Here is a 24,707-nt window from a genome sequence, read left to right on the forward strand (position 1 = left end):
CTATGACTGCCTCATTCTCCCTTATGAGTTGAAGGTCATCCAGCTGCTGCTCCAGATTCCTCACACGGTCTTCCAGATCGCCCAGCCACATGAACTTCTGGCAGATGTGACTCTGTGGGAGAGGGGAGTTCCCCCAAGACTGCCACATCTCACAGGAGAGGCACATCACCATCTCAGGAGGCATTGCAAAGACCAACTGGGAACAAACTCGTCCTCCGCCTCTTCTCGTCGAAGCATCTTGAGTCAAAGCCTCAAATCTCCACTCCTTCACTGGCCCACTCACTCACTGGCCGCTTTCCACAGGCCGCTCCGCTTGAGCTACCGCTCTATTTATTTGTTTGAGCTTTTCAAACTGCTTTTCAAACTCTTTAGTTCCCTACCCTTCTGAGTCACTTCTCAGTCTTGGCCAGACTCGGTGCCAGAGGCACGGCCTCTGTTGCTTCCCCCAGGTAGGTCCCCTCAAGCTTAACATTCAGGGAATCCTGCACAAGGGCTCCCAAGTCCCTTTGCACCTCAGTTTTGTTTTGTATTTCCTCTCCATTTAGAAAATAGTCAAAATAATAAAGGCTGTACACAAATGCAAATTGCATTTAAACTACTTCATAACTTTTATTTCTTATGAGAATTTAAAGATAAACTTTGAGCACATTTTTAATGAGAGTTTAACACAACCAGTTAAGAGTACCTTAAGGAGTACAATGAGTGCTTTAATGCTGGTGACCAGTTTATCTCCTGTCTGTTTAGTCTGCTTCTACTTATCTAATCTTCACACTTCAACAAGGGCTTTTACACTGCATTTTATGGTTACTACAAAAGTAAATCTCAGGGGTTCTGGAACTGGAAGAACAGGACACCTAGCTGCTTTGAATTTAAATCTCACTGGTTCTAGAAATGGAACAAGAGGATACTCACCGGCTTTGAGTTTAAATCTTAGGGATTCTGCAACTAGAAGACCAGGACACCTAACTTCTTTGAGTTGTTAGAAGACTCAAGAGATCCCAGATGCTGCAGTCACTGCTGGAAGAACTCAACAGGTCTGCCAGCTTCGTGGAGGGACAAGATTGGAATGGAAGCACACCAGGAAGTTGGGGGGGGGTGGGGGGGGGGGGGGGTTGGCAGAAACAGTCAGGTGGGGGTGAGAGGTGAACGTACAGATGGAGAGTGATAAGTGGAAGGACAATATGTGCAAATGATAGACTCAGTAAGAAAGGTGATGAATGAATCCAAGTACTAGCGAGGGCAGGTCAACCAGATGTGAGAGGGGATGGAGACCAGCGGAAAATGTGCATGGTATTAGGTGGCGGAGGGAGAAGGTAATTCAGTGAACTAAGTGGATTAGAAGGTGCAGGTCAAGGTAACCACTCTTAACTTGCACACTTTTCCCCAACCCCTTCTTCCACCTGGTTCCATTTATCACCACTCATCTCCTCATGTCCAGCATTCACATCTCTTGTGCTGCCCACCATCCCTTACTCCATTCAAGTCCACCTATCACCTACCTGCTCCCTCTTCATCCCTTTATACTGGCTATCTTCCCTCATTCCTTCCCCTCCCCAGATGCTACCTGACCCGCTGAGTTCCTCTGGCAGTTTATCTTTTGCCTGAATTGTCAACAGGCCTGAAAAATCCTGATTACGCCAAACTATGAACGAGAAAGATACTGAAATGTGATGTGGAGATGAAAGGAGGATCAATGTTCCACCTGCTCTGAACTATCCACTACCCAGTGACAAACAACAGCAGCTCTCACATGACAGATGACTGACATTTCATCTTCCACTGCAGTGGATGCAGTGATGAACCACAGATTTCCGTAACACAAGCTCAGCCTGTTGACACACAAGAGCTGACCACAAGTTATTTCAATTACTTTTCTAAACATAATCAAAAGGCACTGCCAAATACCACAGCAGTCTAGCAGTTAAGCATGATTCACTGGAGATGCAGGAAATTGAAGGGGGGCACAGGGCAGATGATTATGATAGGGTTGGAGGTGGAAGAGCAGGTCACATTATGGGAATGATTTGAGGCCCTGAATGGTAGAGAAGAAGCAGGTGTAGGGGCAGGTATAGCGTTTATTTTGCTTGCAAAGATAAGTGCCAGGAGAGAGATCAGTGGGGAGGGACGAATGGACAAGGAAGTTATGTAGGGAGCATTCCCTGCAGAATATAAAAAGTGGGGATGGGGGGAGGGAGAGGGAAAGATGTGCTTGGTGGTGGGATTCCATTGGAGATGGTGGAAATTATAGAGAATTATTGGCTGGATGTTGAGGGATGGTAGGTGAGGACAAAAGGAACTCTATCCCTGATGGGGTGGCAGGACAATGGGGTGAGGGCAGGTGTGCGCAAAAGGGAAGAAATGTGGTTGAGGGCAGTGTTGCTGGTAGAGGAAGGGAAGCCTTTTTTTTGAAGAAAGGGAAGATTTCCTTGGTTCTGGAATGAAAAGTCTCATCCTAAGAGCAGATGCAGCAGAAATGGAGGAATTGAGAGAAAGGGATGGGATTTTTGAGAAGAGGTAGAGTCCAGGTAGCTGTGAAAGTCAGCGGATTTATAATAGACATCAGTAAATAAGCTGTCTCCAGAGACAGAGAAAGGAATAGACGGCGTGGGAAATGGACTGAGTAAATTTGATGGGAGGGTGGAAGTTGCAGGCAAAGTTGATGAAGTCAACGAGCTATGCATGGGTGCAGGAAAAAGTACCAAGGCAGCAGTATAGGAAACGTTGGGAGTGACACCAGTGTAGGCTTAGAACATAGACTGTTCCACATAGCCAACGAAAAGGCAGGCATAGCTGGGATACATGTGAGCATCTATGGCTACACCTTTTGTTCAAAGGAAGTGGGAGGAGTCAAAGGAGAATTATGTGCTGGACTGTAGTTTGTGTCTACAGTCATCTGGTGTGTTTTAATTAACTTAATTTATAATATTTACCTTGTTGGCTCATGTTTGCATTTGTGCCTATTTGTTGGAATGAGGAAGGTCCATTGTGCAGCTGCTGAGAATGTTTAAGGGTTGTAGACAGATGAGTTATTCATATGGAGTCCAATCAGAAACCAAAATGGAGGGAAAGATGGTCATTCAGTGAAAGGTAGAATATAGAATAGTACAGCACTGGACAAGCAATTCAGTCTGCAATGTTGTGCCAATCTGATGGCAATCTAAATACCCTCTTCCTGTGTATCGTCCATATTCATATGTTGAGCTAAACTGCCCGATTCCACTACAAACCTTGGTAACCTACTCCAGGCACCCAACACCCTCACCATAAAGAACTTGCCCCTTGTGTCACCTTTAAACTTCCCGCCCACCAACCTTAAAGACATATCCTCTGCTGTTTGACATTTCTGCTCTGTGGAAAATATTCTGTTTACCTGAATAAGGCTCTCATCATTTAAAAAACCTCAATCAATTCTCCCCTCGGTCTCCAATGCTCTAGGAAGAATAACCCATATTTGTCCAACAGCTCCTTACAGCTCAATCCGTTGAATCAAGGCAGCATTCTGGTCAGTCACTTCTGCACCTCCTCCATGTCCTTCATATAATGAGGCAACCAGAACTGCACACAAAACTCCAAGTATGGTCTGACTACAGTTTGATATAGCTGCAGCTTGACTTCCTTACTCTAATACTCAACAAATGTATCAATGAAAGCAAGCACTCTGGAAGTTCAGAGAACTCTGGACCTGGACACCAATGTCTCCCTGTACCTCAATGCTATTAAGAGGTCTACCATTACTCTATACTTACTCCTTTCATTTGAACTTCCTAAGTGCAAAATTTCACACTTGCCCAGATAAAACTCCATCCACCACTTATCTGTCCCTAACTGTAACTGATCTCTGTCCTATGAGAGTCCTTTATAATGTCCACACCTCCATTAATCTCTGTCATTTGCAAATCTACCATCTACATTTTCATCCAAATCATCACAAAGATTCCTGTGGACCACCACTGGCCACAGATAAAAATCAAGGAAAGGCAAACCAAAATTGACCTCACAGTTGTATGTATTAAATTTCAGTACAATGGGGAAGTGTTTGATATAATTCAGACTTGCCTCATTCCATTAAGGATTCACTTACACTTGAAACAATGCCTAGAAATAGTTTATGGACAAGCATATACAACAAAATAACAGTACAGTGCATGGCAGCAACAAGCCATTCAGCCCATCATGTTGTGCCAAACTAATTAAACTAGTAATTAAATACCAAAATACCTAATCCCTTCTCCACACAATGTCCATAACCTTTTATTCACTGCACATTCACGTGCCAATCTAAGACTCTTAAACTCTTTTATCGAATTTGCCTCCATCACCACCCTATTCAGTGTACCCACCACTAAGTTGAAAAAAAACTTGCCCTGCACATTTCCTTTGAACTTGCCCCCACACACCTTAAATGCATGCCCTCTGGTATTAGGTATTTCAACCATAGGGAAAAGATACTAACTGTCTACTCAATCTATCCCTCTCATCATCTTAGAAACTTCTATCAGATCGGACCATGTTTTCTAATCCAGGTAGCATCCTGCTAAACCTCTTCTACAACCTCTCCAAGGCCGCTTCCCATAATGAAGCGATGAGAATTAAATGCCAAGGGCCTTTCTATCATGTCCCAAAGTATAACATCTCACATCTGGCCAGATTAAACTCCAGCTGCCATTTTGCCACTGATATCTGCAAATGATCTACATCCACTGTACACCTTTACATTTAAGTGAATAATTAGTCTGTCAGAGAGACACTGAGAACAAAGCCTGTGTAGATTGCACATTTAGAGCACATTGTATGTTAATTTACTCAATATGGTGTAGGGTAACAACCTCACCATTACTCTTTACAGTAAAAGTAACTTCAACAATACTCTATTCTTTCCCAGATAACTATTTTCCAACAGTAGATTATTTTACCATTGATGCTCTTGCAGATGAATTTGGCTTCTTCAGTTCCAGCATCCTGTTTCTATGTTGATTTGATAATTGTCTAACAGATTCAACCTAAATGAAAACATAGCAAATTAAAGAACCAATCAGTGAAAAATAAGATTTTTTATGACCGTCTGCTGAAATTGATTTTACAATTCTTCGATTCAGTGACAGCACGAATTCTGGTGGTAACCAGAAAGTTTTCTTGTTTAGCAGTGGCAAGTTAAAGACTTATTTTTATTTTCCTGCATATAGCTACATATTAAAAAGTGAAAATGCTGGAACCTTCACCAGTCTGACATCTAGGACCCACAATATTAACCTGTTTCTTTGTGCAGATGCTACTGACCTGAGTGCTTCAGCATTCCCTTTCTAGTTCAGATCCCAACATCTGCAGTTTTTATTCCCTTTACACAGCTATTAGTGTTTAGGAAAATCCAAACCAAATAACAGTTAAAAGAGAATAGAGACAAGATAACTAGTCATTTCACCAAAACCAGAATCATAGCATTGCCCTCACCCAGATCAATACAATTACAATACTTCACTGAACCAGCGATACAATTGGGGGTCAATTCCCTGCCACTATCTATAAGGAGTTTGTTCATTTTCCCTGTGACCATATGGATTTTCTCTGGTGCTAGTTTCCTTCCACATTTCAAACATGTTCGGGTTAGGGTTAGATAGTTGCGAGGATGCTAGGTTGGCGCCTGAAGTGTGACAACACTTGAGGACTGCCCAGTAAAATCTTCGCTGATTTGATTTGATGCAAGATGACATAATTCACTGTATGTTTTGAAATACATGTGACAAATAATTAAAGCTAATAACAAAGCATAAAACCAAGTTTCATGCTGGTGCCATTCAGACCCAAAGCTTTAAAACAATGTTTGAGGTTATAACTATCTACTTCCTGCATTTCCCATACCCTTTCACCAGATTATTTTCAGAAATTAACCTTACTCTTAAAGTCAGCAACATAAAAAATCATTTAAATACCATTATGCATACCTGAGTAAAGTGCAAGTAACTCAAAAACATTTCAAGCTCATCAGCATGAGAAATATTCAACATGCCACTACGGCATTGCAAGGTTTTGCAAGACAATTAATTATCAGAACATTCTACAAGTTAAAGATTCAGCTTGCTTAGTTCACATCACATTTAGATTATCCATGCAAAAAAGTCAAAGTACTTTAGTCTAATTATTAGTCTTTCCTACTGCAATGACTTGGGAGTGTCTGGACATCTTTGAAAATTTTACGTACTATACAATTATTTAAATCTGCAATAAACCAAAAAAAATAAAAACAGAGTTAGGCTATTCGGCTCATGGAGTCTGCTTCAGCGTTCCATCATGGCTAATTTATTATCCCTATTAACCCCATTCTCCTGCCTTCTCCCTGGAACCTTTGACACCCTTACTAATCAAGAACCTATCAATTTCTGCTTTATATATACCCAATGACTTGGCCTCTACATTGTCTAGGGCAATGAATTCCACAGATTCACCACCCGCTGGCTAAAGAAATTCCTCCTCATCTGTTCTAAATGGATGCCTATCTATTCTGAGGCTGTACCCTATAGTCCTAGACTCCTTCATCATAGGGAACATGCTCTCCACATCTACTCTATCCAGGTTTTTCAATATTCGCAAGGCTTCAATGAGATGCCCCCTCATTCTTCTAAACTCCTGAGTACAGGCTCAGAACAATCAAACTCTCTGCATACACTAACCTTTTCATTCCTGAATTCATTCTCACGAATCTCTTCTGGGCCCTCTCCATTGCCCACACATCGTTACATAGATACAGGGCCCAAAACTACTCGTAATACTCCAAGTGCAATCTGTCCAATACCTTAGCTTCAGTATCACATCCTTGCTCTTATATTCCAGTCCTCTTGAAATGAATGCTAACATTGCATTTGCCTTCCTTCGAACATAAGAATACAAGAAACAGGAGCAGGAGTAGGCCATTTGAACCATTAAGCCTGTTCCACCATTCAATTAAGATTATAGCAGATCTGACTATGGACTCATCTCCACCTACCTACCTTTCTCATAACCTTTAATTCTCCTACTATGCAAAATTCTATCCAATCTTGGTTTCTCCCCATTTAGGAAATAGTCCACACATTTATTCCTTCTACCAAAGTGCATGACTATCACTTCTCTACACTATATTCTATCTGCCACTTCTTTACCATTCTCCCAATCTATCCAAGTCCTTCTGTAGACTCCCTGCTTCCTCAACACTAACCGCCCCTCCATCTAACTTCATATCATCCACAAACTTGGCCATAAAGCCATCAATTCCATCATCCAACTTGTGACATACATCATGAATAGAAGTGGTCCCAATACGGACCCCTGTAGAACACCATTAGTCACCAGCAGCTAACCAGAGTGGGTCCCTTTTATTCCCACTCTTTGCTTCCTGCCAGTAAACCAATCTTCAAATACGCTGGTATCTTTCCTGTAATAGCATGGGCTCTTATCTTGTTAAGCAACCTCAGTGTAGCATCTTGTCAAAGGCCTTCTGAAAATCCATGTAAACAACATCCAGTGACTCTCCTTTGTCTATCCTGCTTGTTATTTCCTCAAAGAATTCCAACAGATTTATCAGGCAGGATTTTCCCTTAAGGAAACCATGCTGACTTTGGTCTACTTTATCGTGCGGCTCCAAAGTATCCCAACACCTCATCCTTAACAATCAACTCCAACATCTTCCCAAGCACTGAAGTCAGGCTAGCTAGCCTATAATCTCCTTTCTTTTGCCTCTCTCAAGTGACATTTACAATTTTCTGGTCCTCTGGAACTATTCCAAAATCTAGTGATTCCTGAAAGATCATTACTAATGTATCCACGATCTCTTCTGCTAACTCTTTCAGAGCAACTGCACTCACTTCTGCCCCGACACTTGAATTTCTGACATACTGCTAATGTCTTCCATAGTGAAAACTGACGCAAATACTTATTAAATTCATCCATCATTTCTTTGCCCCGAATTACTACCTCTCCAGCGTTATTTTCCAGCAGTCCAATATCCATACTTGCCTCTTATTTACTCATTATATATCTGAGAAAAACTTCTGGTATCCTCTTTTATATTATTGGCTTGCTTACTTTCATATTTCATCTTTTCTCTCCTTATAGTTTTCTTAGTTGCCTTCTGTTTATTTTTAAAATCTTCCCAATCCTCTAACTTCCAACTAATCTTTGCTCTATTAAATGCCCTCTCTTTTCCCTTTATGCTCTCTTTGACTTCTGATCAGCCACAGTTGCCTCATCGTCCCTTTAGAATACTACTTCATCTTTGAGATGTATCTTTCCTGTGCCTTCCAAATTGTTACCAAAACACCAGCCATTTCTGTTCTGCCCATCATCCCTACCAGTATCCCCTTCCAATCAACTTTGGCCAGCTCCTCTTTCGTGGTTAATAGGTTACATTCACACTCAAAGTATCAGCATACAAGATAGTGAAGTGATACCACTGCAGCCATTGTCATCATAGTGCATAATTCAATAGACAATAGGTGCAGGAGTAGGCCATTCAGCCCTTTGAGCCAGCACTGCCATTCAATGTGATCATGGCTGATCATCCACAATCAGTACCTCATTCCTGTCTTCTCCCCATATCTCTTGACTCTGCTATCTTTAAGAGTTTTATCTAACTCTTTCTTGAAAGCATCCAGAGAATTGGCCGCCACTGCCTTCTGAGGCAGAGCATTCCATAGATCCACAACTCTCTGGGTGAAAAAGTTTTTCCTGAACTCCGTTCTAAATGGCCTACCCCTTATTCTTAAACTGTAGCCTCTGGTTCTGGACTCCTCCAACATCAGGAACATGTTTCCTGCCTCTAGCGTGTCCAATCCCTTAATAATCTTATACGTTTCAATCAGATCCTCTCTCATCCTTCTAAATTCCAGTGTATACAAGCCCAGTCGCTCCAATTTTTCAACATATGACAGTCCCACCATCCTGGGAATTAACCTCGTGAACCTACTCTGTACTCCCTCAATAGCAAGAATTTCCTTCCTCGAACTTGGAGACCAAAACTGAACACAATACTCCTGGTGTGGTCTCACCAGGGCCCTGTACAACTGCAGAAGGACGTCTTTGCTCCTATACTCAACTCCTTGTTATGAAGGCCAACATGCCATTAGCTTTTTTCACTGCCTGCTGTACCTGCATGCTTACTTTCAGTGACTAATGTACAAGAACACCTAGATCTCGTTGTACTTCTCCTTTTCCCAACTTGACACCATTCAGATAGTAATCTGCCTTCCTGTTCTTGCCACCAAAGTGGATAACCTCACATTTATCCACACTAAACTGCATCTGCCCACTCACCCAACCTGTCCAAGTCACCCTGCATTCTCCTAACATCCTCGTCATATTTCACACTGCCACCCAGCTTTGTGTCATCTGCAAATTTGCTAATGTTACTTTTAATCCCTTCATTTAAATCATTAACGTATATTGCAAATAGCTGCGGTCCCAGCACCGAGCCTTGCAGTACCCCACTAGTCACTACCTGCCATTCTGAAAAGGACCCATTAATCCCTACTCTTTGTTTCCTGTCTGCCAACCAATTTTCTATCCATGTTAGTACCCGACCCCCAATACCATGTGCTCTAATTCTGCCCATTAATCTCCTATGTGGGACCTTGTCAAAGGGTTTCTGAAACTCCAGGTACACTACATCCACTGGCTCTCCCGTGTCCATTTTCATAGTTACATCCTCAAAAAATTCCAGAAGACTAGTCAAGCATGATTTCCCCTTCGTAAATCCATGCTGACTCGGACCGATCCTGTTACTGCTATCCAAATGTGCCGCTATTTCATCTTTTATAATTGACTCCAGCATCTTCCCCACCACTAATGTCAGGCTAATTGGTCTATAGTTCCCTGTTTTCTCTCTGCTGTAGTTTCTAAATGGACATTTACAATGCCAGAAACTCAAATTAGGTTGCACATCACCAGACTTACTATTACAGGGAGATCTCAGCCAATATTGCTCCCACTGTTAAAAACTGGTTCAATTATAGTACCTGGAGAGAAATTATTTTAACTATGGAGACAAATTACAAAAATGCTACTAGTTACAAATCTATCAAATTCAGAATGGTTTATTAAATGAAGACACAGGAGATTTTACTGACAAAAATCTTTCCAAAGGTGAACAAATGTATAAGGCAGGAAATTGCTGAACTGTATTTATGATTTAAAATTAAATTCAAATTTAAACCCTGTGACATCCAATCTGCAAAGTGAACTGAAAGTTAGCTGAAACCTCAGTCTTCGTTACTACTTTACCAAAGTATAGAAACAGAAGAACAAGTTAGATAGTGAATGAGGTTAACTGATCATGTATAATTATGCTTCCATTTTACAAATACACTCTTACATAATGTTGTAAGTTTCCTCCTGCCCTACTGTTATAATATTCCAGTCGAAGTTCTTCAGGGGAGATGTCCACAAGACCTGCAGGAGAATCAATCAGGTTTATTACACTCATATATGACATGAAATGCGTTGGTTTGTAGCAGCAGTACAATGCAAACACAAAAATCTATAAACAAATAGTGCAGAGAAAAAGAATAATGAGATAGTGTCACTGGACCATTCAGAAACCTGATGATGGAAGGGAATAAATTACGGAGTAGGGGTCTTCGGGATATTTCATACCTCCTTCCTGATGGTAGTAATGAGAAGAGGGCCCTAATATAAGCAACATTCCTCAATTTGCATAGTGGGCAGCAGGGACGGCCATTAAAACTTGCAAAGTGATCTGGACCAGCTCAAAAAATGGCTGAAAAATATGACAGATGGAATTTAATGCAGACAAGTGTGAGGTGTTGAACTTTGGGAGGGTACCAACCAGGGTAGGACTCATACAGTGAGTGGTAGGGCACTGCGGAATGTGGTAGAACAGAAGGATCTAGGAATACATATTCCATAATTTCTTTAAAGTGGCAGCACAGGTAGATAGGGACATAAAAAAAGCTTTAAGCACATTGGCCTTTATAAATCAATGTATTAAGTACAGGAGTTAGAATGTTTATGTTGAAGTTGTATAAGTTTTGGTCACCTACCTGTAGAAAAGTTATCAATAAGGTTGAAAGAGTACAAAGAAAATTTACAAGGATGTTGCCAGGACTTGAGGACATGAGTTATAGGGAGAGGTTGAATAGGTTAGGACTTTATTTACTGGAGCACAGGAAAATGAGGGGGAGGTCTTATGGAGGTATACAAAATTATGAGGGGTACAGATAGGGTGAATGCATGCAGGCTTTTCCCCTCTGGCTGGTTGATACTATAACTAAAGGTCACAGGTTAAGGGTGAAAGGTGAAATGCTTAAGTGGAACCTGAGGGGGAAACTCTCGACTCAGAGGGTGATGCAAGTGTGTAACAAACTGCCAGTGGAAGTGGTGGATGTGGGTTCAATTGTAACATTTAAGAGAAGTTTGGATAGATAAATGGATAAGAGAGGTGTGTAAGGCTGTGGTTCAGATGCAAGTAGATACGACTAAGCAGAAAATTAGTCCAGCGTGGACTAGATGGTTCTAAGGGCCTGTTCTCTGCTGTAATGCTCTATGATGCTACTACTTCAATTTCTTAATCATTGAATTGTCTTTGGAATCTCTTAACATATCATTAGTTTTCTTACTTCCAAGCCACGATCTGTTCCAAAATCATCTGGCTTGGAATTACAAAGAGTAAAATGAAAGTGAAACAGAAGTGAAAAATGAATTTACTTTTGGATAAACCAGCTGCACAAAAACAGAAGCTAATCACACCTGAAACACAAGCGTATTCTCTGGTAACAGAATAACAGGAGAACAGCCACTGTCCAGAAGATTCCCATGATTCAATGTCTTTTCTTACAAGTTCCCTGAAAAAAATTGACAGCAATCACCATAATGCATATAGCATTTCTTTATAAATGATTAGTACTATAATGCTACATGTGCTTGTCAAAGCCCTTTGGAAATTCACTGGCTCTCCTTTGTCTATCCTACCCGTTATTCCTCAAATAATTCCAACAGATTTGTCAGGAAAGATTTCCCCTAAAGGAAACCATGCTGACTTTGGCCAATTTTATCGTGTGCCAAAACATCATCCTTAATAATAGACTCCAACATCTTCCCAACCACTGAAGTCAGACTAACTGGTCTGCAGTTTACTTTCTTCTGTGTGCCTCACTTCTTAAAGCAGGCAATGACACTTGCAATTTTCCAGTCCTCAGGAACCATTCCAGAATCTAGTGATTCGTGAAAGATCATTATTAATGCCTCCACAATCTCGTCAGCTACCTTTTTCAGAACCCTGGGTCCATCTTGTCCAGGTGACTTATTTGTCTTCAGGCTTTGTCCAGGTGACTTATTTGTCTTCAGGCTTTGTCCAGGTGACTTATTTGTCTTCAGGCTTTTCACCTTCTTACTAAGTAATAATAGCTACACACACTTTTGCCCCCTGACATGCTCAAATTTCTGGCAATTGTTGGTGTCGTCCATAATGAAGATTGACCCAAAATACTTATTCAGTTTATACACTTTTTTTTTGTTCCCCATTACTACCTCTCCAGCGTCATTTCCCAGCAGTCCAATATTCATTCTCTTTTACTCTTTCTAAACCTGAAAAAAACTTTTGGTACCCCTTTTATATTATTGACTAGCTTACTTTTATATTTCATCTTAATTTCTCCTGCTTTTTCAGTTAGCTTCTGTTGGTTTTTAAAAGCTTCCCAATCCTCTACTTCCCACTAATTGTTGTTATATTATATGTCCTTCTTTTGCTTCTATGTTGTCTTTGGCTTTCTGTCAGCCACAGTTGCCTCATCCTCTCTTTAGGATACTATTTCATCTTTGGAATGCATCTATCCTGCACCATCTGAACTGTCCCGAGAAACTCCAGCCACTGCCCAACAAGATTGCAATGTTGGTGACTATTAAGAGAGCATGGAAATGTGTTTGTCTAACATGGGCAGACTGGGATTGCTAGTGATCACTTAACATGGTTACACTCACATACGCAAACCATCCACTTCTCTAAAGGCTGTTTAGCACCATGATGTGTAATACCAACAGGATCCCTTCAGATACAGTGTAGGTAAGTATATGGTCATGCACTCTGATAGAAGTAATAAGCAGAGACTATTTTCTAAACAGGAATGAATTCAGAAATCGGCAGTGGAAAGGGACTTGGGAAGTCCTCATTGTAGGATTCCCTAAAGGTTAACTTCAGGTTAATTTAAGGTAAAGAACACAATTAAAACACTAGACATAAATACACAAGATAGCTTGTATACATAGATGGATTATATATACATAAAGTGACACTAACATAGGAGTGGCTGTACATAAGGTTACTCTAACAGGAAATGATAAATTAGTGGTACAGAAGAGTGGGTTAGTAGGTGGTGGTATTATTCAGTCTTACTGACTGAGGGAAGTTTTTGAGTCTGATGAGTGAAAGGCTCAGATAGAGTGGATATGGAGAGGATGTTTCAAATAATGGGTGGGAAAAATCAAGGATCAGCAGGTACAGCCTCAGAATAGAAGGCCAGTTCCCATGTCATCAGTAAGGAGTTTGTACATTCCTCCCCATGAACACATGTGGATTTCCTCTGCATGCTCCAGTTTCTTCACACATTCTAAAGGCATATGAATTTTAAGTCATTGTAAGTCATCCTGTGATTAGGCTAGTGTTAAATAGGTGGGTTTCTGGGAGGTGTGGCTCATTAAATGGGAAGGGCCTGTTCCACACTGTCTCTCTAAATTAACTAAATAAATAATGTCTCAAGACGAGGAGGAACTTCTCAGCCAAAAGTGGCAAATCAGTGGAATTTATTTACTTTATTTTCATTTACTATCTAGAGATAGAGGAGGAGCTAAGGAGCATTAATGGCACCTAATGGTGACTCCTTTGTTTGCATCTTTGGAAACAGCTCCATTTCCATCTTTATTTTTATCTCTATTTTTTCCCCTTCAGGGTTCTTTTGACCTGGAATTACACATTGACTATGGTTCTTTGCGGGAATGGGACCCACTCTTGGGGTATCACGACTGGCCATTATTCGACACGCCAAAGGCGCAGCCTGAGCTTAGCTCACCTTGGAGGGCCGAGATCTCATGGTTCTGGAGACAGGCAGATCAAAGGTCTGTGATCAGTGTGCTGTGGGAGATAGAAGATCTAAGGCTGTGTGCCCAGAAACCCAAGATCTTTGGGCACAGAGCTCAGAAAAAGTGACACACAGACTTTTAACACTGTAAACCAGCAAGTTGTTTGTTATGTCTCCCCTCTCGCTGTGAAACGGAGACAACTCTTTCTCCCTTAATAGGGACAGAAAGAGCCTGTAGTATGTCAAATACCGGATGAAGAAGTAGTCTTTGAAATACTGCAAGTCTGTGTCTTTGCTGTTGCTTTGCTCACGCTTGAGTGCTCAGTGGCGGGTGTTGATGCTTTTTTTTTGCTGGTGGGGGAGGTGGGATCGTTACTTGCTGCTGCTGTGCGCAGGAGGGAGTGGAGCTAGGGAGGACTTTGGGGTTCTAACATTTATCTGTCATTCATTCATTGGGCCTTTCCTGTTTTTCGTAGATAGTTGCGAAGAAAAGGCATTTCAGGATGTATATTGTATACATTTCTCTAACATTAAATGTACCTTTGACCTTTGAGATACAGCTCAAAATAGACTCTTTTTGTCCTTTGAGCCACACCATACAGTAACCCTTGATTTAACCCAAGCCTAATCATAGGACATTTCTGACCAACTAACCTACTAGCCAGTACGTCTTTGGACTGTGGGAGAACCAGAGGATCAAGAGAAAAACCCACGCATTCCACGGGAAAAATGTATAAACTCCTTACAGATGACGTCCAAGACCCCAGATTCCAACTGTTTTCTAAACTTCACTTTGCGGCTTGTTTTCTAAATTTTGAAGAGCTACCCTTCCCATATTGGCTGCATCTTCACCTGTCCAACATGCTTTGCAATGTTAGAAGATACTTTACTGAAAGAACTTTTAAAAATACGAGACCTTCCTTAATGAAAAACATCATATCCAAAAGCAATGACGACACTCACAGTAAGCTGTCCACATCGCGGTCTTCATTATCATTAGACAGAGCTGTAAACCGGTTCTGTATAAAGCTGGTAGAATTTGAAACTGCTTTCTTCCCAGTGTCTGAGCAACCAAATCCTTTCCTCTCGACATCCCTGCCACTGCTTCCCCATGTTGGCGTTTTGGAGAAAGTTGATGGTTGAATGTATCGTGGTTGATGTTTCTGGAACTGATTTCCCCAGCTTCCCCTGTTGTTACTGTGGGCTTAAACAGACAACGGCTAAGTATCAAACACAGTGCAGATAGCTGTTAGAATTTTTAAATATATTAATGGTATTTTCATAAAATGCCAAACATGCAGCTTACTTAAATACATTTTTAACAACTAAATACAGAATCTCAACAAACAAAATGTTTCTAACCTACATATTAAAGAGTTAAGACAGGTTACTGGTGCAAAGCTGCCCCAACACTTCCTCCCTTGCCACCAGCCAGGGCCCTAAACATCTCTTGCAGGTGAGTTACTTTTCCACATGTGAATCCTGTAGTTATTAATTGCATCCTTGTATTCCACTTTAGCAGTCTTCAACCTGGCAGCATCAACATTCAATTCTCAAACTTCTGGTTACTGTCCCTCCCCCGCCCCCCCCCCCCCCGCACACTTTCTTTTCTCTCTCCACCTGATCCAATTGGCTCCCAGCTCCAGCTAACTTCACTCTTGCCCACTCTTTCCCTCGCCGTAATCCACACTCCTCCCATCAGAGTCCCTCCGCACCCTTCTCCTTTCATTCTATGCTCTAACATTTCTCTATTAAATGCCATCATCTTCAACCCTTTCACCCATCATTTCCCAGTTTGAGCCATCGTTTCCAGTCTCCCCAGTCCCTCATCTGCCAATCACCTGCATCCACCCATCACTTGCCACCTCTTGCTCCACCTCATCCCCTACCTCTTTAACATGGCAACTCTCCTCTTTCTATCCGGTCCTCATAAGCATCTCGAATTAAAACTTCAGCTGTCCATTTTTATCCATAGATGCTACCTAACTTTCTGGGTTCATCCAATGCTTTGTGTGTGTTGCATTATTGCAACAAATACATAAATATCCCAATAGTATCTTGTCCCAGTACAATGCAAAATTCTTCTGTGCTCTAGTGAGGAAAGTACTGGCTTATTCAACCTTTCCCTATTACTATTGGGAGTATAAAAGTCGCATTGTTTGCTGTGTTAACCAAAACTATGTAGTCAGCTTTGAACTTGCTATTTGCTATGCATGTATCCAATTTAGTAGGAGAATGAAATCTTAAGAATGTAGAAGACAATAGTGTGTTAATGAGGTAGCTAAGAGATGTAGATTAGAACATGATTAAGTCAATGGGTAGAAACAATAGTGGCGGATGTACTTGTGATACGCAACTGTAGACCGATTGGATATGCTAATGCAACTAAACCAAGAGATTGCTATAAAAAATGCTATGTACAAGGATCGGTGGGCAATCGGCGATTAGCTCAATGACTGTCTCAGCTTTGATTTGCAAATTAAAGTTTAACCCTTCTTGAAGAATCTTCTGCGTCTCCTGGACGTTTGTGGGGCACGAGAAACCACGACATTACTCAGGTCAAGTCCTGGCAACATCCTATAAATTTTCTCTACACTCTTTCAATCGTATTGATATCTTTTGAGGTTCTGTAGCTGCGATACAGACAACCAGATGGTATGTTGCCTCCCTGGTGCCAGGATCAGGGTTGTCTTGAATAGTGTCTATTGCATTCTTAAGGGTGAGAGAGTGATTAGCCAGATGTCTTGGTACATATTGGCACCAATGACATAGGTAGATAAGGTGAGGAGGTCCTGAACAGAGATTTTAGGGAGCTTGGTAGAAAGTTGAGAAACAGGACCTCCAGGGTAGTAAGCTCTAGATTGTTGTCTATGCCATGTGCCAGTCAGGATAAGAATAGAATGATTTGGCTGGTGAATGCATGGCTGAGGAACTGGTGGAGGGGGCAGGGTTCAGATTTATGATCATTGGGATCTCCTCTAGGGAAGGTACAACCTGTACAAAAGGAACAGGTTACACCTGAACCCAAGAGGATCCAATATCCTTGCGGGTGGGTTGTTCAGATGGGTTTAAATTTATTTGGTGGGGGATGGGAAGCAGAGTGATAATGCTGAAGATGAGGTAGTTGGTTTACAAGCTGAGGCGACATGTAGCGAGACTCCTAGCATGAGAGGCTGACAGTAGGGCAAAATTGCAGTCAACAGGATGAGTTGCAACATAAAAGGAGAACAAAATCGAAAAGGGCGATTAGAGAACTGAAGGTATTATATTTGAATATAAGCAATATACAGAATAAGACTGATTAAGTTGTAGCATAGTTACAGATTGGCATGTGTGATGTTGTAGCCATCACTGAGTCATAGCTGAAAGAAGATTAAACTCCCAGCTATAATGTCTAAGTATACATATTGTATCAAAAGGACAAGCAGGAAGACAGAGGGTTGGCGTGGTTCTGTTGGTTAAAAGTGAAGTCAAATCATTAGGAAGAGGTGACACAGGGTCAGAAGGTGTTGAATCATTGTGATAGAGCCAAGGAACTGCAAGTGTAAAAAGACCCTGGTGGGAGTTGAATACAGACCCCCAAAGGAGTAACAAATAGTCTACAAATTACAACTGGAGATAGAAAATGCATGTCAAAACAGCAATGTTACAATAGTCATCAGGAATTTCAATATGCAGGTAGTCTGGGAAGATCAGGTTGCTACTGGATTCCAAGAAGGGGAATTTCTAGAATGCCTACGAGATGGCTTTTTAAGAGCAGCTTGTGGTTGAGCCCACTAGGAGATCAGCTATTCTGGATTGAATGTTATGCAATAAACCAAAATTGATGAGAGAGCTTAAAGTAAAAGAAGCCTTTGGGGCAAGTGATCAAAATATGATTGAATTCACCCTGAAATTTGAGAAGGAGAAGCTAAAGTCAGATGTATCAGTATTACAGTGACTTGAAAGAGGAGTTGGCCAGAATTGATTGGAAAAGAACACTGTCAGGGATGATGACAGAGCAACAATGGCTGGAATTTCTGGAAGCAATTCGGAAGGCACAGGAAGAAGTATTATAAAGGCAAGAGGACACAATTGTAACAAATAAGAGAAGTCAAAGCCAACATAAAAGCCATAATAGAGCAAAAATTAGTGGGAAGTTAGAGGACTGGGAAGCTTTTAAAAACCAACAGAAGACAACTAAAAAAGTAATTAGGAAGGAAACAAGGAAATATGAAAGTAAGCTAGCCAATAATATTAAAGAGAATATCAAAAGTTTCTTCAGATACAAAGTATAAAAGAGATTTGAGAGTCACCACTGGAAAACAAAGCGGGAGCTGTAGTAACGGGAACAAGGAAATGGCGGACAAACTGAATATACATTTTGCACCAATCCTCACCGTGGAAGACACCAGCAGTATATTGGAAGTTCCAGGTGTCAGGGGTCACAAAGTGTGTGAAGTTACCATTATGAGGGAGAAGGTTCTTGGAAAACTGAAAGGCCTTAAGGTAGATAAGCCACCTGGATGGAAGTCTGGTAAATTGTAAATGTCACCCCACTCTTCAAGAAGGGAGAGAGGCCTGTTAGCCTGACCTCAGTGGTTGGTAAGACGTTCAGAGTCAATTGTTAAGGATATGGTTTTGGGGCACTTGGGAGGAACGTGATAAAATAGGCTTCAGTCAGCATGGTTTCTTCAAGGAAAATCATGCCTGACAAATCTGTTGCAATTCTTTGCAGAAATAACAAGCAGGATAGACAAACCAGAATCAGTTGATGTTGTCTACTTGGACTTCCAGAAGGCCTTTGACAAGCTGTTCATCAAGCTACAAGCCTATGGTATTGCAGAAAAGATTCTAACATAGATAAAGCTGTGGCTGATTGGCAGGAGGCAAAGAATAGGAATAAAGGGAATATTTTCTGGTTGGCTGAAGATGACTAGTTGTGTTCCTCAGGGGTCTGTGGTGGAAAAGATTATTTTTACATTATATGTCAATGATCTGGATGATGGAATTGGTGGTTTTGTTGCAAAGTTTGCAGACAATATGAAGATAGATGGAGGGCAGGTAGTTTTGAGGAAGTAGAGAGGCTACAGAGGACTTAGACAGATTAGGAGAATGGGCAAAGAAGTGGCAGATGGAAGACAGTGTCAGGAAGTGTACGATGAGGCGCAAAGGGACTTAGGAGTCTTTCTGCAGGATTCTCTAAATTTGCAGGTCGAGTTTGTGGTGAGGAAGGCAAACATGATGCTAGCATTCATTTCAATGAGGACTAGAATATAAAAGCAAGGATATAATATTGAGACTTCATAAAGCACTGGCGAGGCCTCACTTGGAGCATTGCGAGCAGTTTTGGGCCCCTTATCTTAGAAAGGATGTGCTGGAGGGGGCTCAAGGAGGTTTATGAAAATGATTCAAGGATTGAACAGCTTGTCATATGAAGAGTGCTTTATTGCTCTGGGCTGTATTGACTAAAATTCAGAAGAATAAAGGGGTGACCTCATTTAAACCTATTGAATGGTGAAAGGCATTGACAGGAGACGATGTTTCCTATGGTGGGAGAATCTAAGACTAGAGACCACAGCCTCAAAATAGAGGGGCATCCTTTTAGAATGGAGATGAGGAACCTCTTTAGTCAGAGGGTTGTGAATCTGTGGAATTCATTCCACAGGCAACTTTGGAGGCAGAGTCTGTGTGTATACTTAAGAAACAGGTTGATAAAATTCTTGATTTGTCAGGGCATGAAGGAAAATGGGGAGAGACAGGAGAAAGGTGCTGAGAGGGAAAATGGATCAGCCATGATGAAATGGCAGAGCAGGCTCAATGGGCCAAATAGCCTAATTCCGTTCCTATATCTTATAGTCTTCTCAGTAGGTAGATGACCAGAACTGCACATAAAACTCCCAATTAGGCCTCACCAACATCTTATATGATTTCAACAAACATCCCAACATCAACAAGGGAGAGCCAGTGGATGTAGTGTACCTGGATTTTCAGAAAGCCTTTGATAAAGTCCAACATAGGAGATTAGTGGGCAAAATTAGGGAACATGGTATTGGGGACAGAGTACTGACATGGATTTAAAATTGGTTGGCTGACAGGAAACAAAGAGTAGCAATTAATGGGTCCCTTTCAGATTGGCAGGCTGTAACCAGTGGGGTACCACAAGGTTCGGTGCTGGGACCACAGCTGTTTACAATGTACATTAATGATTTAGATGAAGGGATTAAAAGTAACATTAGCAAATTTGCTGATGACACAAAGCTGGGTGGCAATGTGAAATGTCAGGAGGATGTTATGAGAATGCAGGGTGACTTGGACAGGCTAGGTGAGTGGGCGAATGTATGGCAGCTGCAGTTTAATGTGGATAAATGTGAGGTTATCCAGTTTGGTGGCAAGAACAGGAAGGCAGATTACTATCTAAATGGAGTCAAGTTAGGAAAAGGGGAAGTACAACGAGATCTAGGTGTTCTTGTACATTAGTCAATGAAAGCAAGCATGCAGGTACAGCAAGCAGTGAAGAAAGCTAATGGCATGCTGGCCTTTATAACAAGAGGAATTGAGTGTAGGAGTAAAGAGGTCCTTCTGCAGCTGTACAGGGCCCTGGTGAGACCCCACCTGGAGTATTGTGTGCAGTTTTGGTCTCCAAATTTGAGAAAGGACATTCTTGCTATTGAGGGAGTGCAGCGTAGGTTCACAAGGTTAATTCCCGGAATGGCAGGACTGACATATGTTGAAAGATTGGAGCGACTGGGCTTGTATAGACTGGAATTTAGAAGGATGAGAGGGGATCTGATTGAAACATATAAGATTATTAAGGGATTGGACACGCTGAAGGCAGGAAGCATGTTCCCGCTGATGGGTGACTCCAGAACTAGAGGCCACAGTTTAAGAATAAGGGGTAGGCCATTTAGAACAGAGATGCGGAAAAACTTTTTCACCCAGAGAGTTGTGGATATGTGGAATGCTCTGCCCCAGAAGGCAGTGGAGGCCAAGTCTCTGGATGCATTCAAGAGAGAGTTAGATAGAGCTCTTATAGATAGAGGGGTCAAGGGATATGGGGAGAGGGCAGGAATGGGGTACTGATTGTGTATGATCAGCCATGATCACAGTGAATGGCGGTGCTGGCTAGAAGGGCCGAATGGCCTACTCCTGCACCAACTGTCTATTGTCTATTGTCTCTGACTCTCTGACCATGTGTCCACCCACACACGCTACAATAGCCACATGCTCTTCCTGGGGACTTGTCTTTGCTGTCATGTTGTGTCACGTGGCTTCTAGCTCCATTTCCAGACCACCATGTTTGGCCCAAGCATTGTTTCTCCCTCCATATTCTACACACTTTCCTCCCATCATCATCTAATACCTCCAGGCCTTTTCTCTCTTCCACCACTCCAGGCCTCACTCTCCACCACCTACCACAGACCTCCCCAACACTTCATCCTCCACTACATCCACATCTTCAAACACCAGTTCTTCTCCTTCCTTACATCCAGGGAGGATCAGAAGCTCAGCTGACCCTAGGCTGTGGTCCCCACCAACTCCAAATCTTCTTCCTGCCTTGACAGCCTCCAGGACGAGACCTCTATTGCTGCCAGTCCTGATGAAGGATCTCAACTCATGATGTTGACTGCTCCTTTATCCTCCACAGATGTTTCCTGATTCACTAAGTTCCTCCAGCATTCTGTGTGTTCCTATGAAGCACAGCTGATTATTTAATAATCATCAACTCAGTGATGTCAAATCTGGCCAACTGGCCTTTGGCTTGTGAATTGACTGCCAATGGATGGACGTAAGTCTATCTGCCAAATCCAGTCACTAAGTACATTGTCCCATCTGAATGCTGTAAAATCAGACTGGACTTCTGCTAGGACAATGAGATTGAAGTGTTTCCTTTAATTTATTGCCTTCCTGGGACATTGTTTTTCCAAACATTGCCACTGGTTTTCTTTTTCACTCCTGCCTACCAAATACTTACCCCTCCTGCCAGCTAAATAATTTCTACAACCCCTGCCCACTGAATACTTCCCCCCCCCCACCTGCCAAATACTAACCCCCAGGCCTGCCAAACAAGTGATTGGCTGCATTTGAACGGTTTTCATGATCCAGTTAAGTTAGACCCTATTACTCCCCATCTGTTGTGTTATACTATGTCCAAGGATGGATATGGCATCTTCCTGGTCTTTTACAATAATAACCAACAAATCCCATGCTTTCTACCTACTATACAATGCTGAAGGTAGCTAGGAGATAGAGACACCTATCTTTCGGCTCAGCACCCACACAGACCATCACCTAGCCTACTGCAGAATTACCTTGTTGTAAATCAATTATACATGACTCATCAAACAAGAGGAAATCTGCAATGCTGGAAATTCAAACAACAACACACACAAAATGCTGGTAGAACACAGCAGGCTAGGCAGCATCTATAGGGAGAAGCGATGTCGACGTTTCGGGCCGAGACCCTTTGTCAGGACTAACCGAAAGATAGTAAGAAATTTGAAAGTAGAGGGGGGAGGGGGAATTGCGAAATGATAGTAGACCGGAGGGGGTGGGATAAAGCTAAGAGCTGGAAAGGTGATTGGCGAAAGTGATACAGAGCTGGGGAAGGGAAAGGATCATGGGACAGGAGGCCTCAGGAGAACGAAGTGGGGGGGGGGGAGGAGCACCAGAGGGAGATGGAGAACAGGCAAACAACTAAATATGTCAGGGATGGGGTAAGAAGGGGAGGAGGGGCATTAACGGAAGTTAGAGAAGTCAATGTTCATGCCATCAGGTTGGAGGCTACCCAGCCGGTATATAAGGTGTTGTTCCTCCAACCTGAGTTTGGGTTCATTTTGACAATAGAGGAGGCCATGGATAGACATATCAGAATGGGAATGGGACGTGGAATTAAAATGTGTGGCCACTGGGAGATCCTGCTTTTTCTAGCGGACCGAGCGTAGGTGTTCCACGAAACGGTCTCCCAGTCTGCATCGGGTCTCGCCAATATATAAAAGGCCACACCGGGAGCACCGGACGCAGTATACCACACCAGCCGACTCACAGGTGAAGTGTCGCCTCACCTGGAAGGACTGTCTGGGGCCTTGAATGGTGGTGAGGGAGGAAGTGTAAGGGCAGGTGTAGCACTTGTTCCATTTACAAGGATAAGTGCCAGGAGGGAGATCGGTGGGAAGGGATGGGGGGGACGAGTGGACAAGGGAGTCGCGTAGGGAGTGATCCCTGCGAAAAGCAGAGGGGGGGGGGGAGGGAAAAATGTGTTTGGTAGTGGGATCCCGTTGGAGGTGGCGGAAGTTACGGAGAATTATATGTTGGACCTGGAGGCTGGTGGGGTGGTAGGTAAGGACAAGGGGAACCCTATCCCAAGTGGGGTGGCGGGTGGATGGGGTGAGGGTAGATGTGCGGGAAATGAGAGAGATGCGATTGAGAGCAGAGTTGATGGTGGACGAAGGGAAGCCCCTTTGCTTAAAAAAGGAAGACATCTCCTTCGTCCTGGAAAGAAAAGCCTAATCCTGAGAGCAGATGCGGCGGAGACAGAGGAATTGTGAAGGGGATAGCCTTTTTGCAAGAGACAGGGTGGGAAGAGGAATAGTCCAGGTAGCTGTGAGAGTTTGTAGTTTGTACATGACTCATGACTTGTTTCAGGAAGATGTTGGTCATAATTTTCAAGTCCAAATGTAATGTCACCAGTTGTACTTCCTTCTGTTGGACAACTAATATTTCCAGCCTGGCTTTAGATAGACTGGAATTTTTCAAGATTGCTTAAGTCTCTAAACATTTTTCTAGTATTAACTCTCATATGACAGCCATTTTCTTAAGATGGACACTCACAAGTAATCCCACTTCTAATGAACAAGACTGTAGTGCCTTTTTAACAAGCTCATGATTGTTAATCTTCTTTGCATAGTCATGTGTTTCCCAAGTCAGGATCACTAACAGATGTTCACATTGAGGCATGGAGTCTAAAGATCATAACTTTATTAACCAGGACTTCCATTCTTCCAATGAAAGAGAAAATCATTTACTACCTCTCAGGGCAATCCCATCAGTCGTATTCCTACATTTGTTTCTTTACAATCTATTGTCTCTTATGAAGATGAATTTCTTTAGCCAGAGGGTGGTGAATCTGTGGAATTCTTCAACATAGGCAGGTATGGAGGCCAAGTTTTTTAATGTATATTTACGGCAGAGGCTGATCGATTCTTGATTGGTCAGGAAATGAAGGGATATGGGGAGAAGACAGGAGATTGGGGCTGAGAGGAAAATTGAACTAGCCATGATGAAATAGCGGAACAGACTCAATGGTCAAATGGCCCATTTCTGTTCCTATATTTTATGGTCTTATGTACTCACCAATTTCCAAGCCTCCCTGCCTTCCATACTTCTATGGGAGCTCAAGAGATGCTACTATGATTTACGTAGAGCCATCAAGGTGGCAAAACAGCAACACAGGGACAAAATCCAATCATAACTCTGCAACAATGACACAGACAGACAGACAGACATACTTTATTGATCCTGAGGGAAATTGGGTTTCGTTACAGCCACACCAAGAATAGTGAAGAAATATAGCAATATAAAACCATAAATAATTAAATAATAATAAGTTAATCATGCCCAGTGGAAATAAGTCCAGGACCAGCCTATTGGCTCAAGGTGTCTGACACTCCG

General features: G+C 42.2%; 1 protein-coding gene across 2 annotated transcripts in view; it reads right to left on the bottom strand.

Moving 5' to 3' along the window:
- nup42 (nucleoporin 42) overlaps positions 1–24,707 on the bottom strand; it is a 47,574-nt gene that overhangs the window by 15,386 nt on the left and 7,481 nt on the right. For both annotated transcript variants that reach the window (XM_073024601.1, XM_073024603.1), the window contains exons 2-5: positions 15,021–15,261; positions 11,734–11,828; positions 10,340–10,416; positions 4,914–5,000 (exon numbers count right to left, since the gene is read on the bottom strand). In XM_073024601.1, coding sequence (XP_072880702.1) covers positions 4,914–5,000; positions 10,340–10,416; positions 11,734–11,828; positions 15,021–15,261 — 500 coding nt within the window. The remainder of the gene's footprint in view (positions 1–4,913; positions 5,001–10,339; positions 10,417–11,733; positions 11,829–15,020; positions 15,262–24,707) is intronic.

Source organism: Hemitrygon akajei, chromosome 20, assembly GCF_048418815.1.
Source record: "Hemitrygon akajei chromosome 20, sHemAka1.3, whole genome shotgun sequence".
Classification (NCBI taxonomy): Eukaryota; Metazoa; Chordata; class Chondrichthyes; order Myliobatiformes; family Dasyatidae; genus Hemitrygon; species Hemitrygon akajei.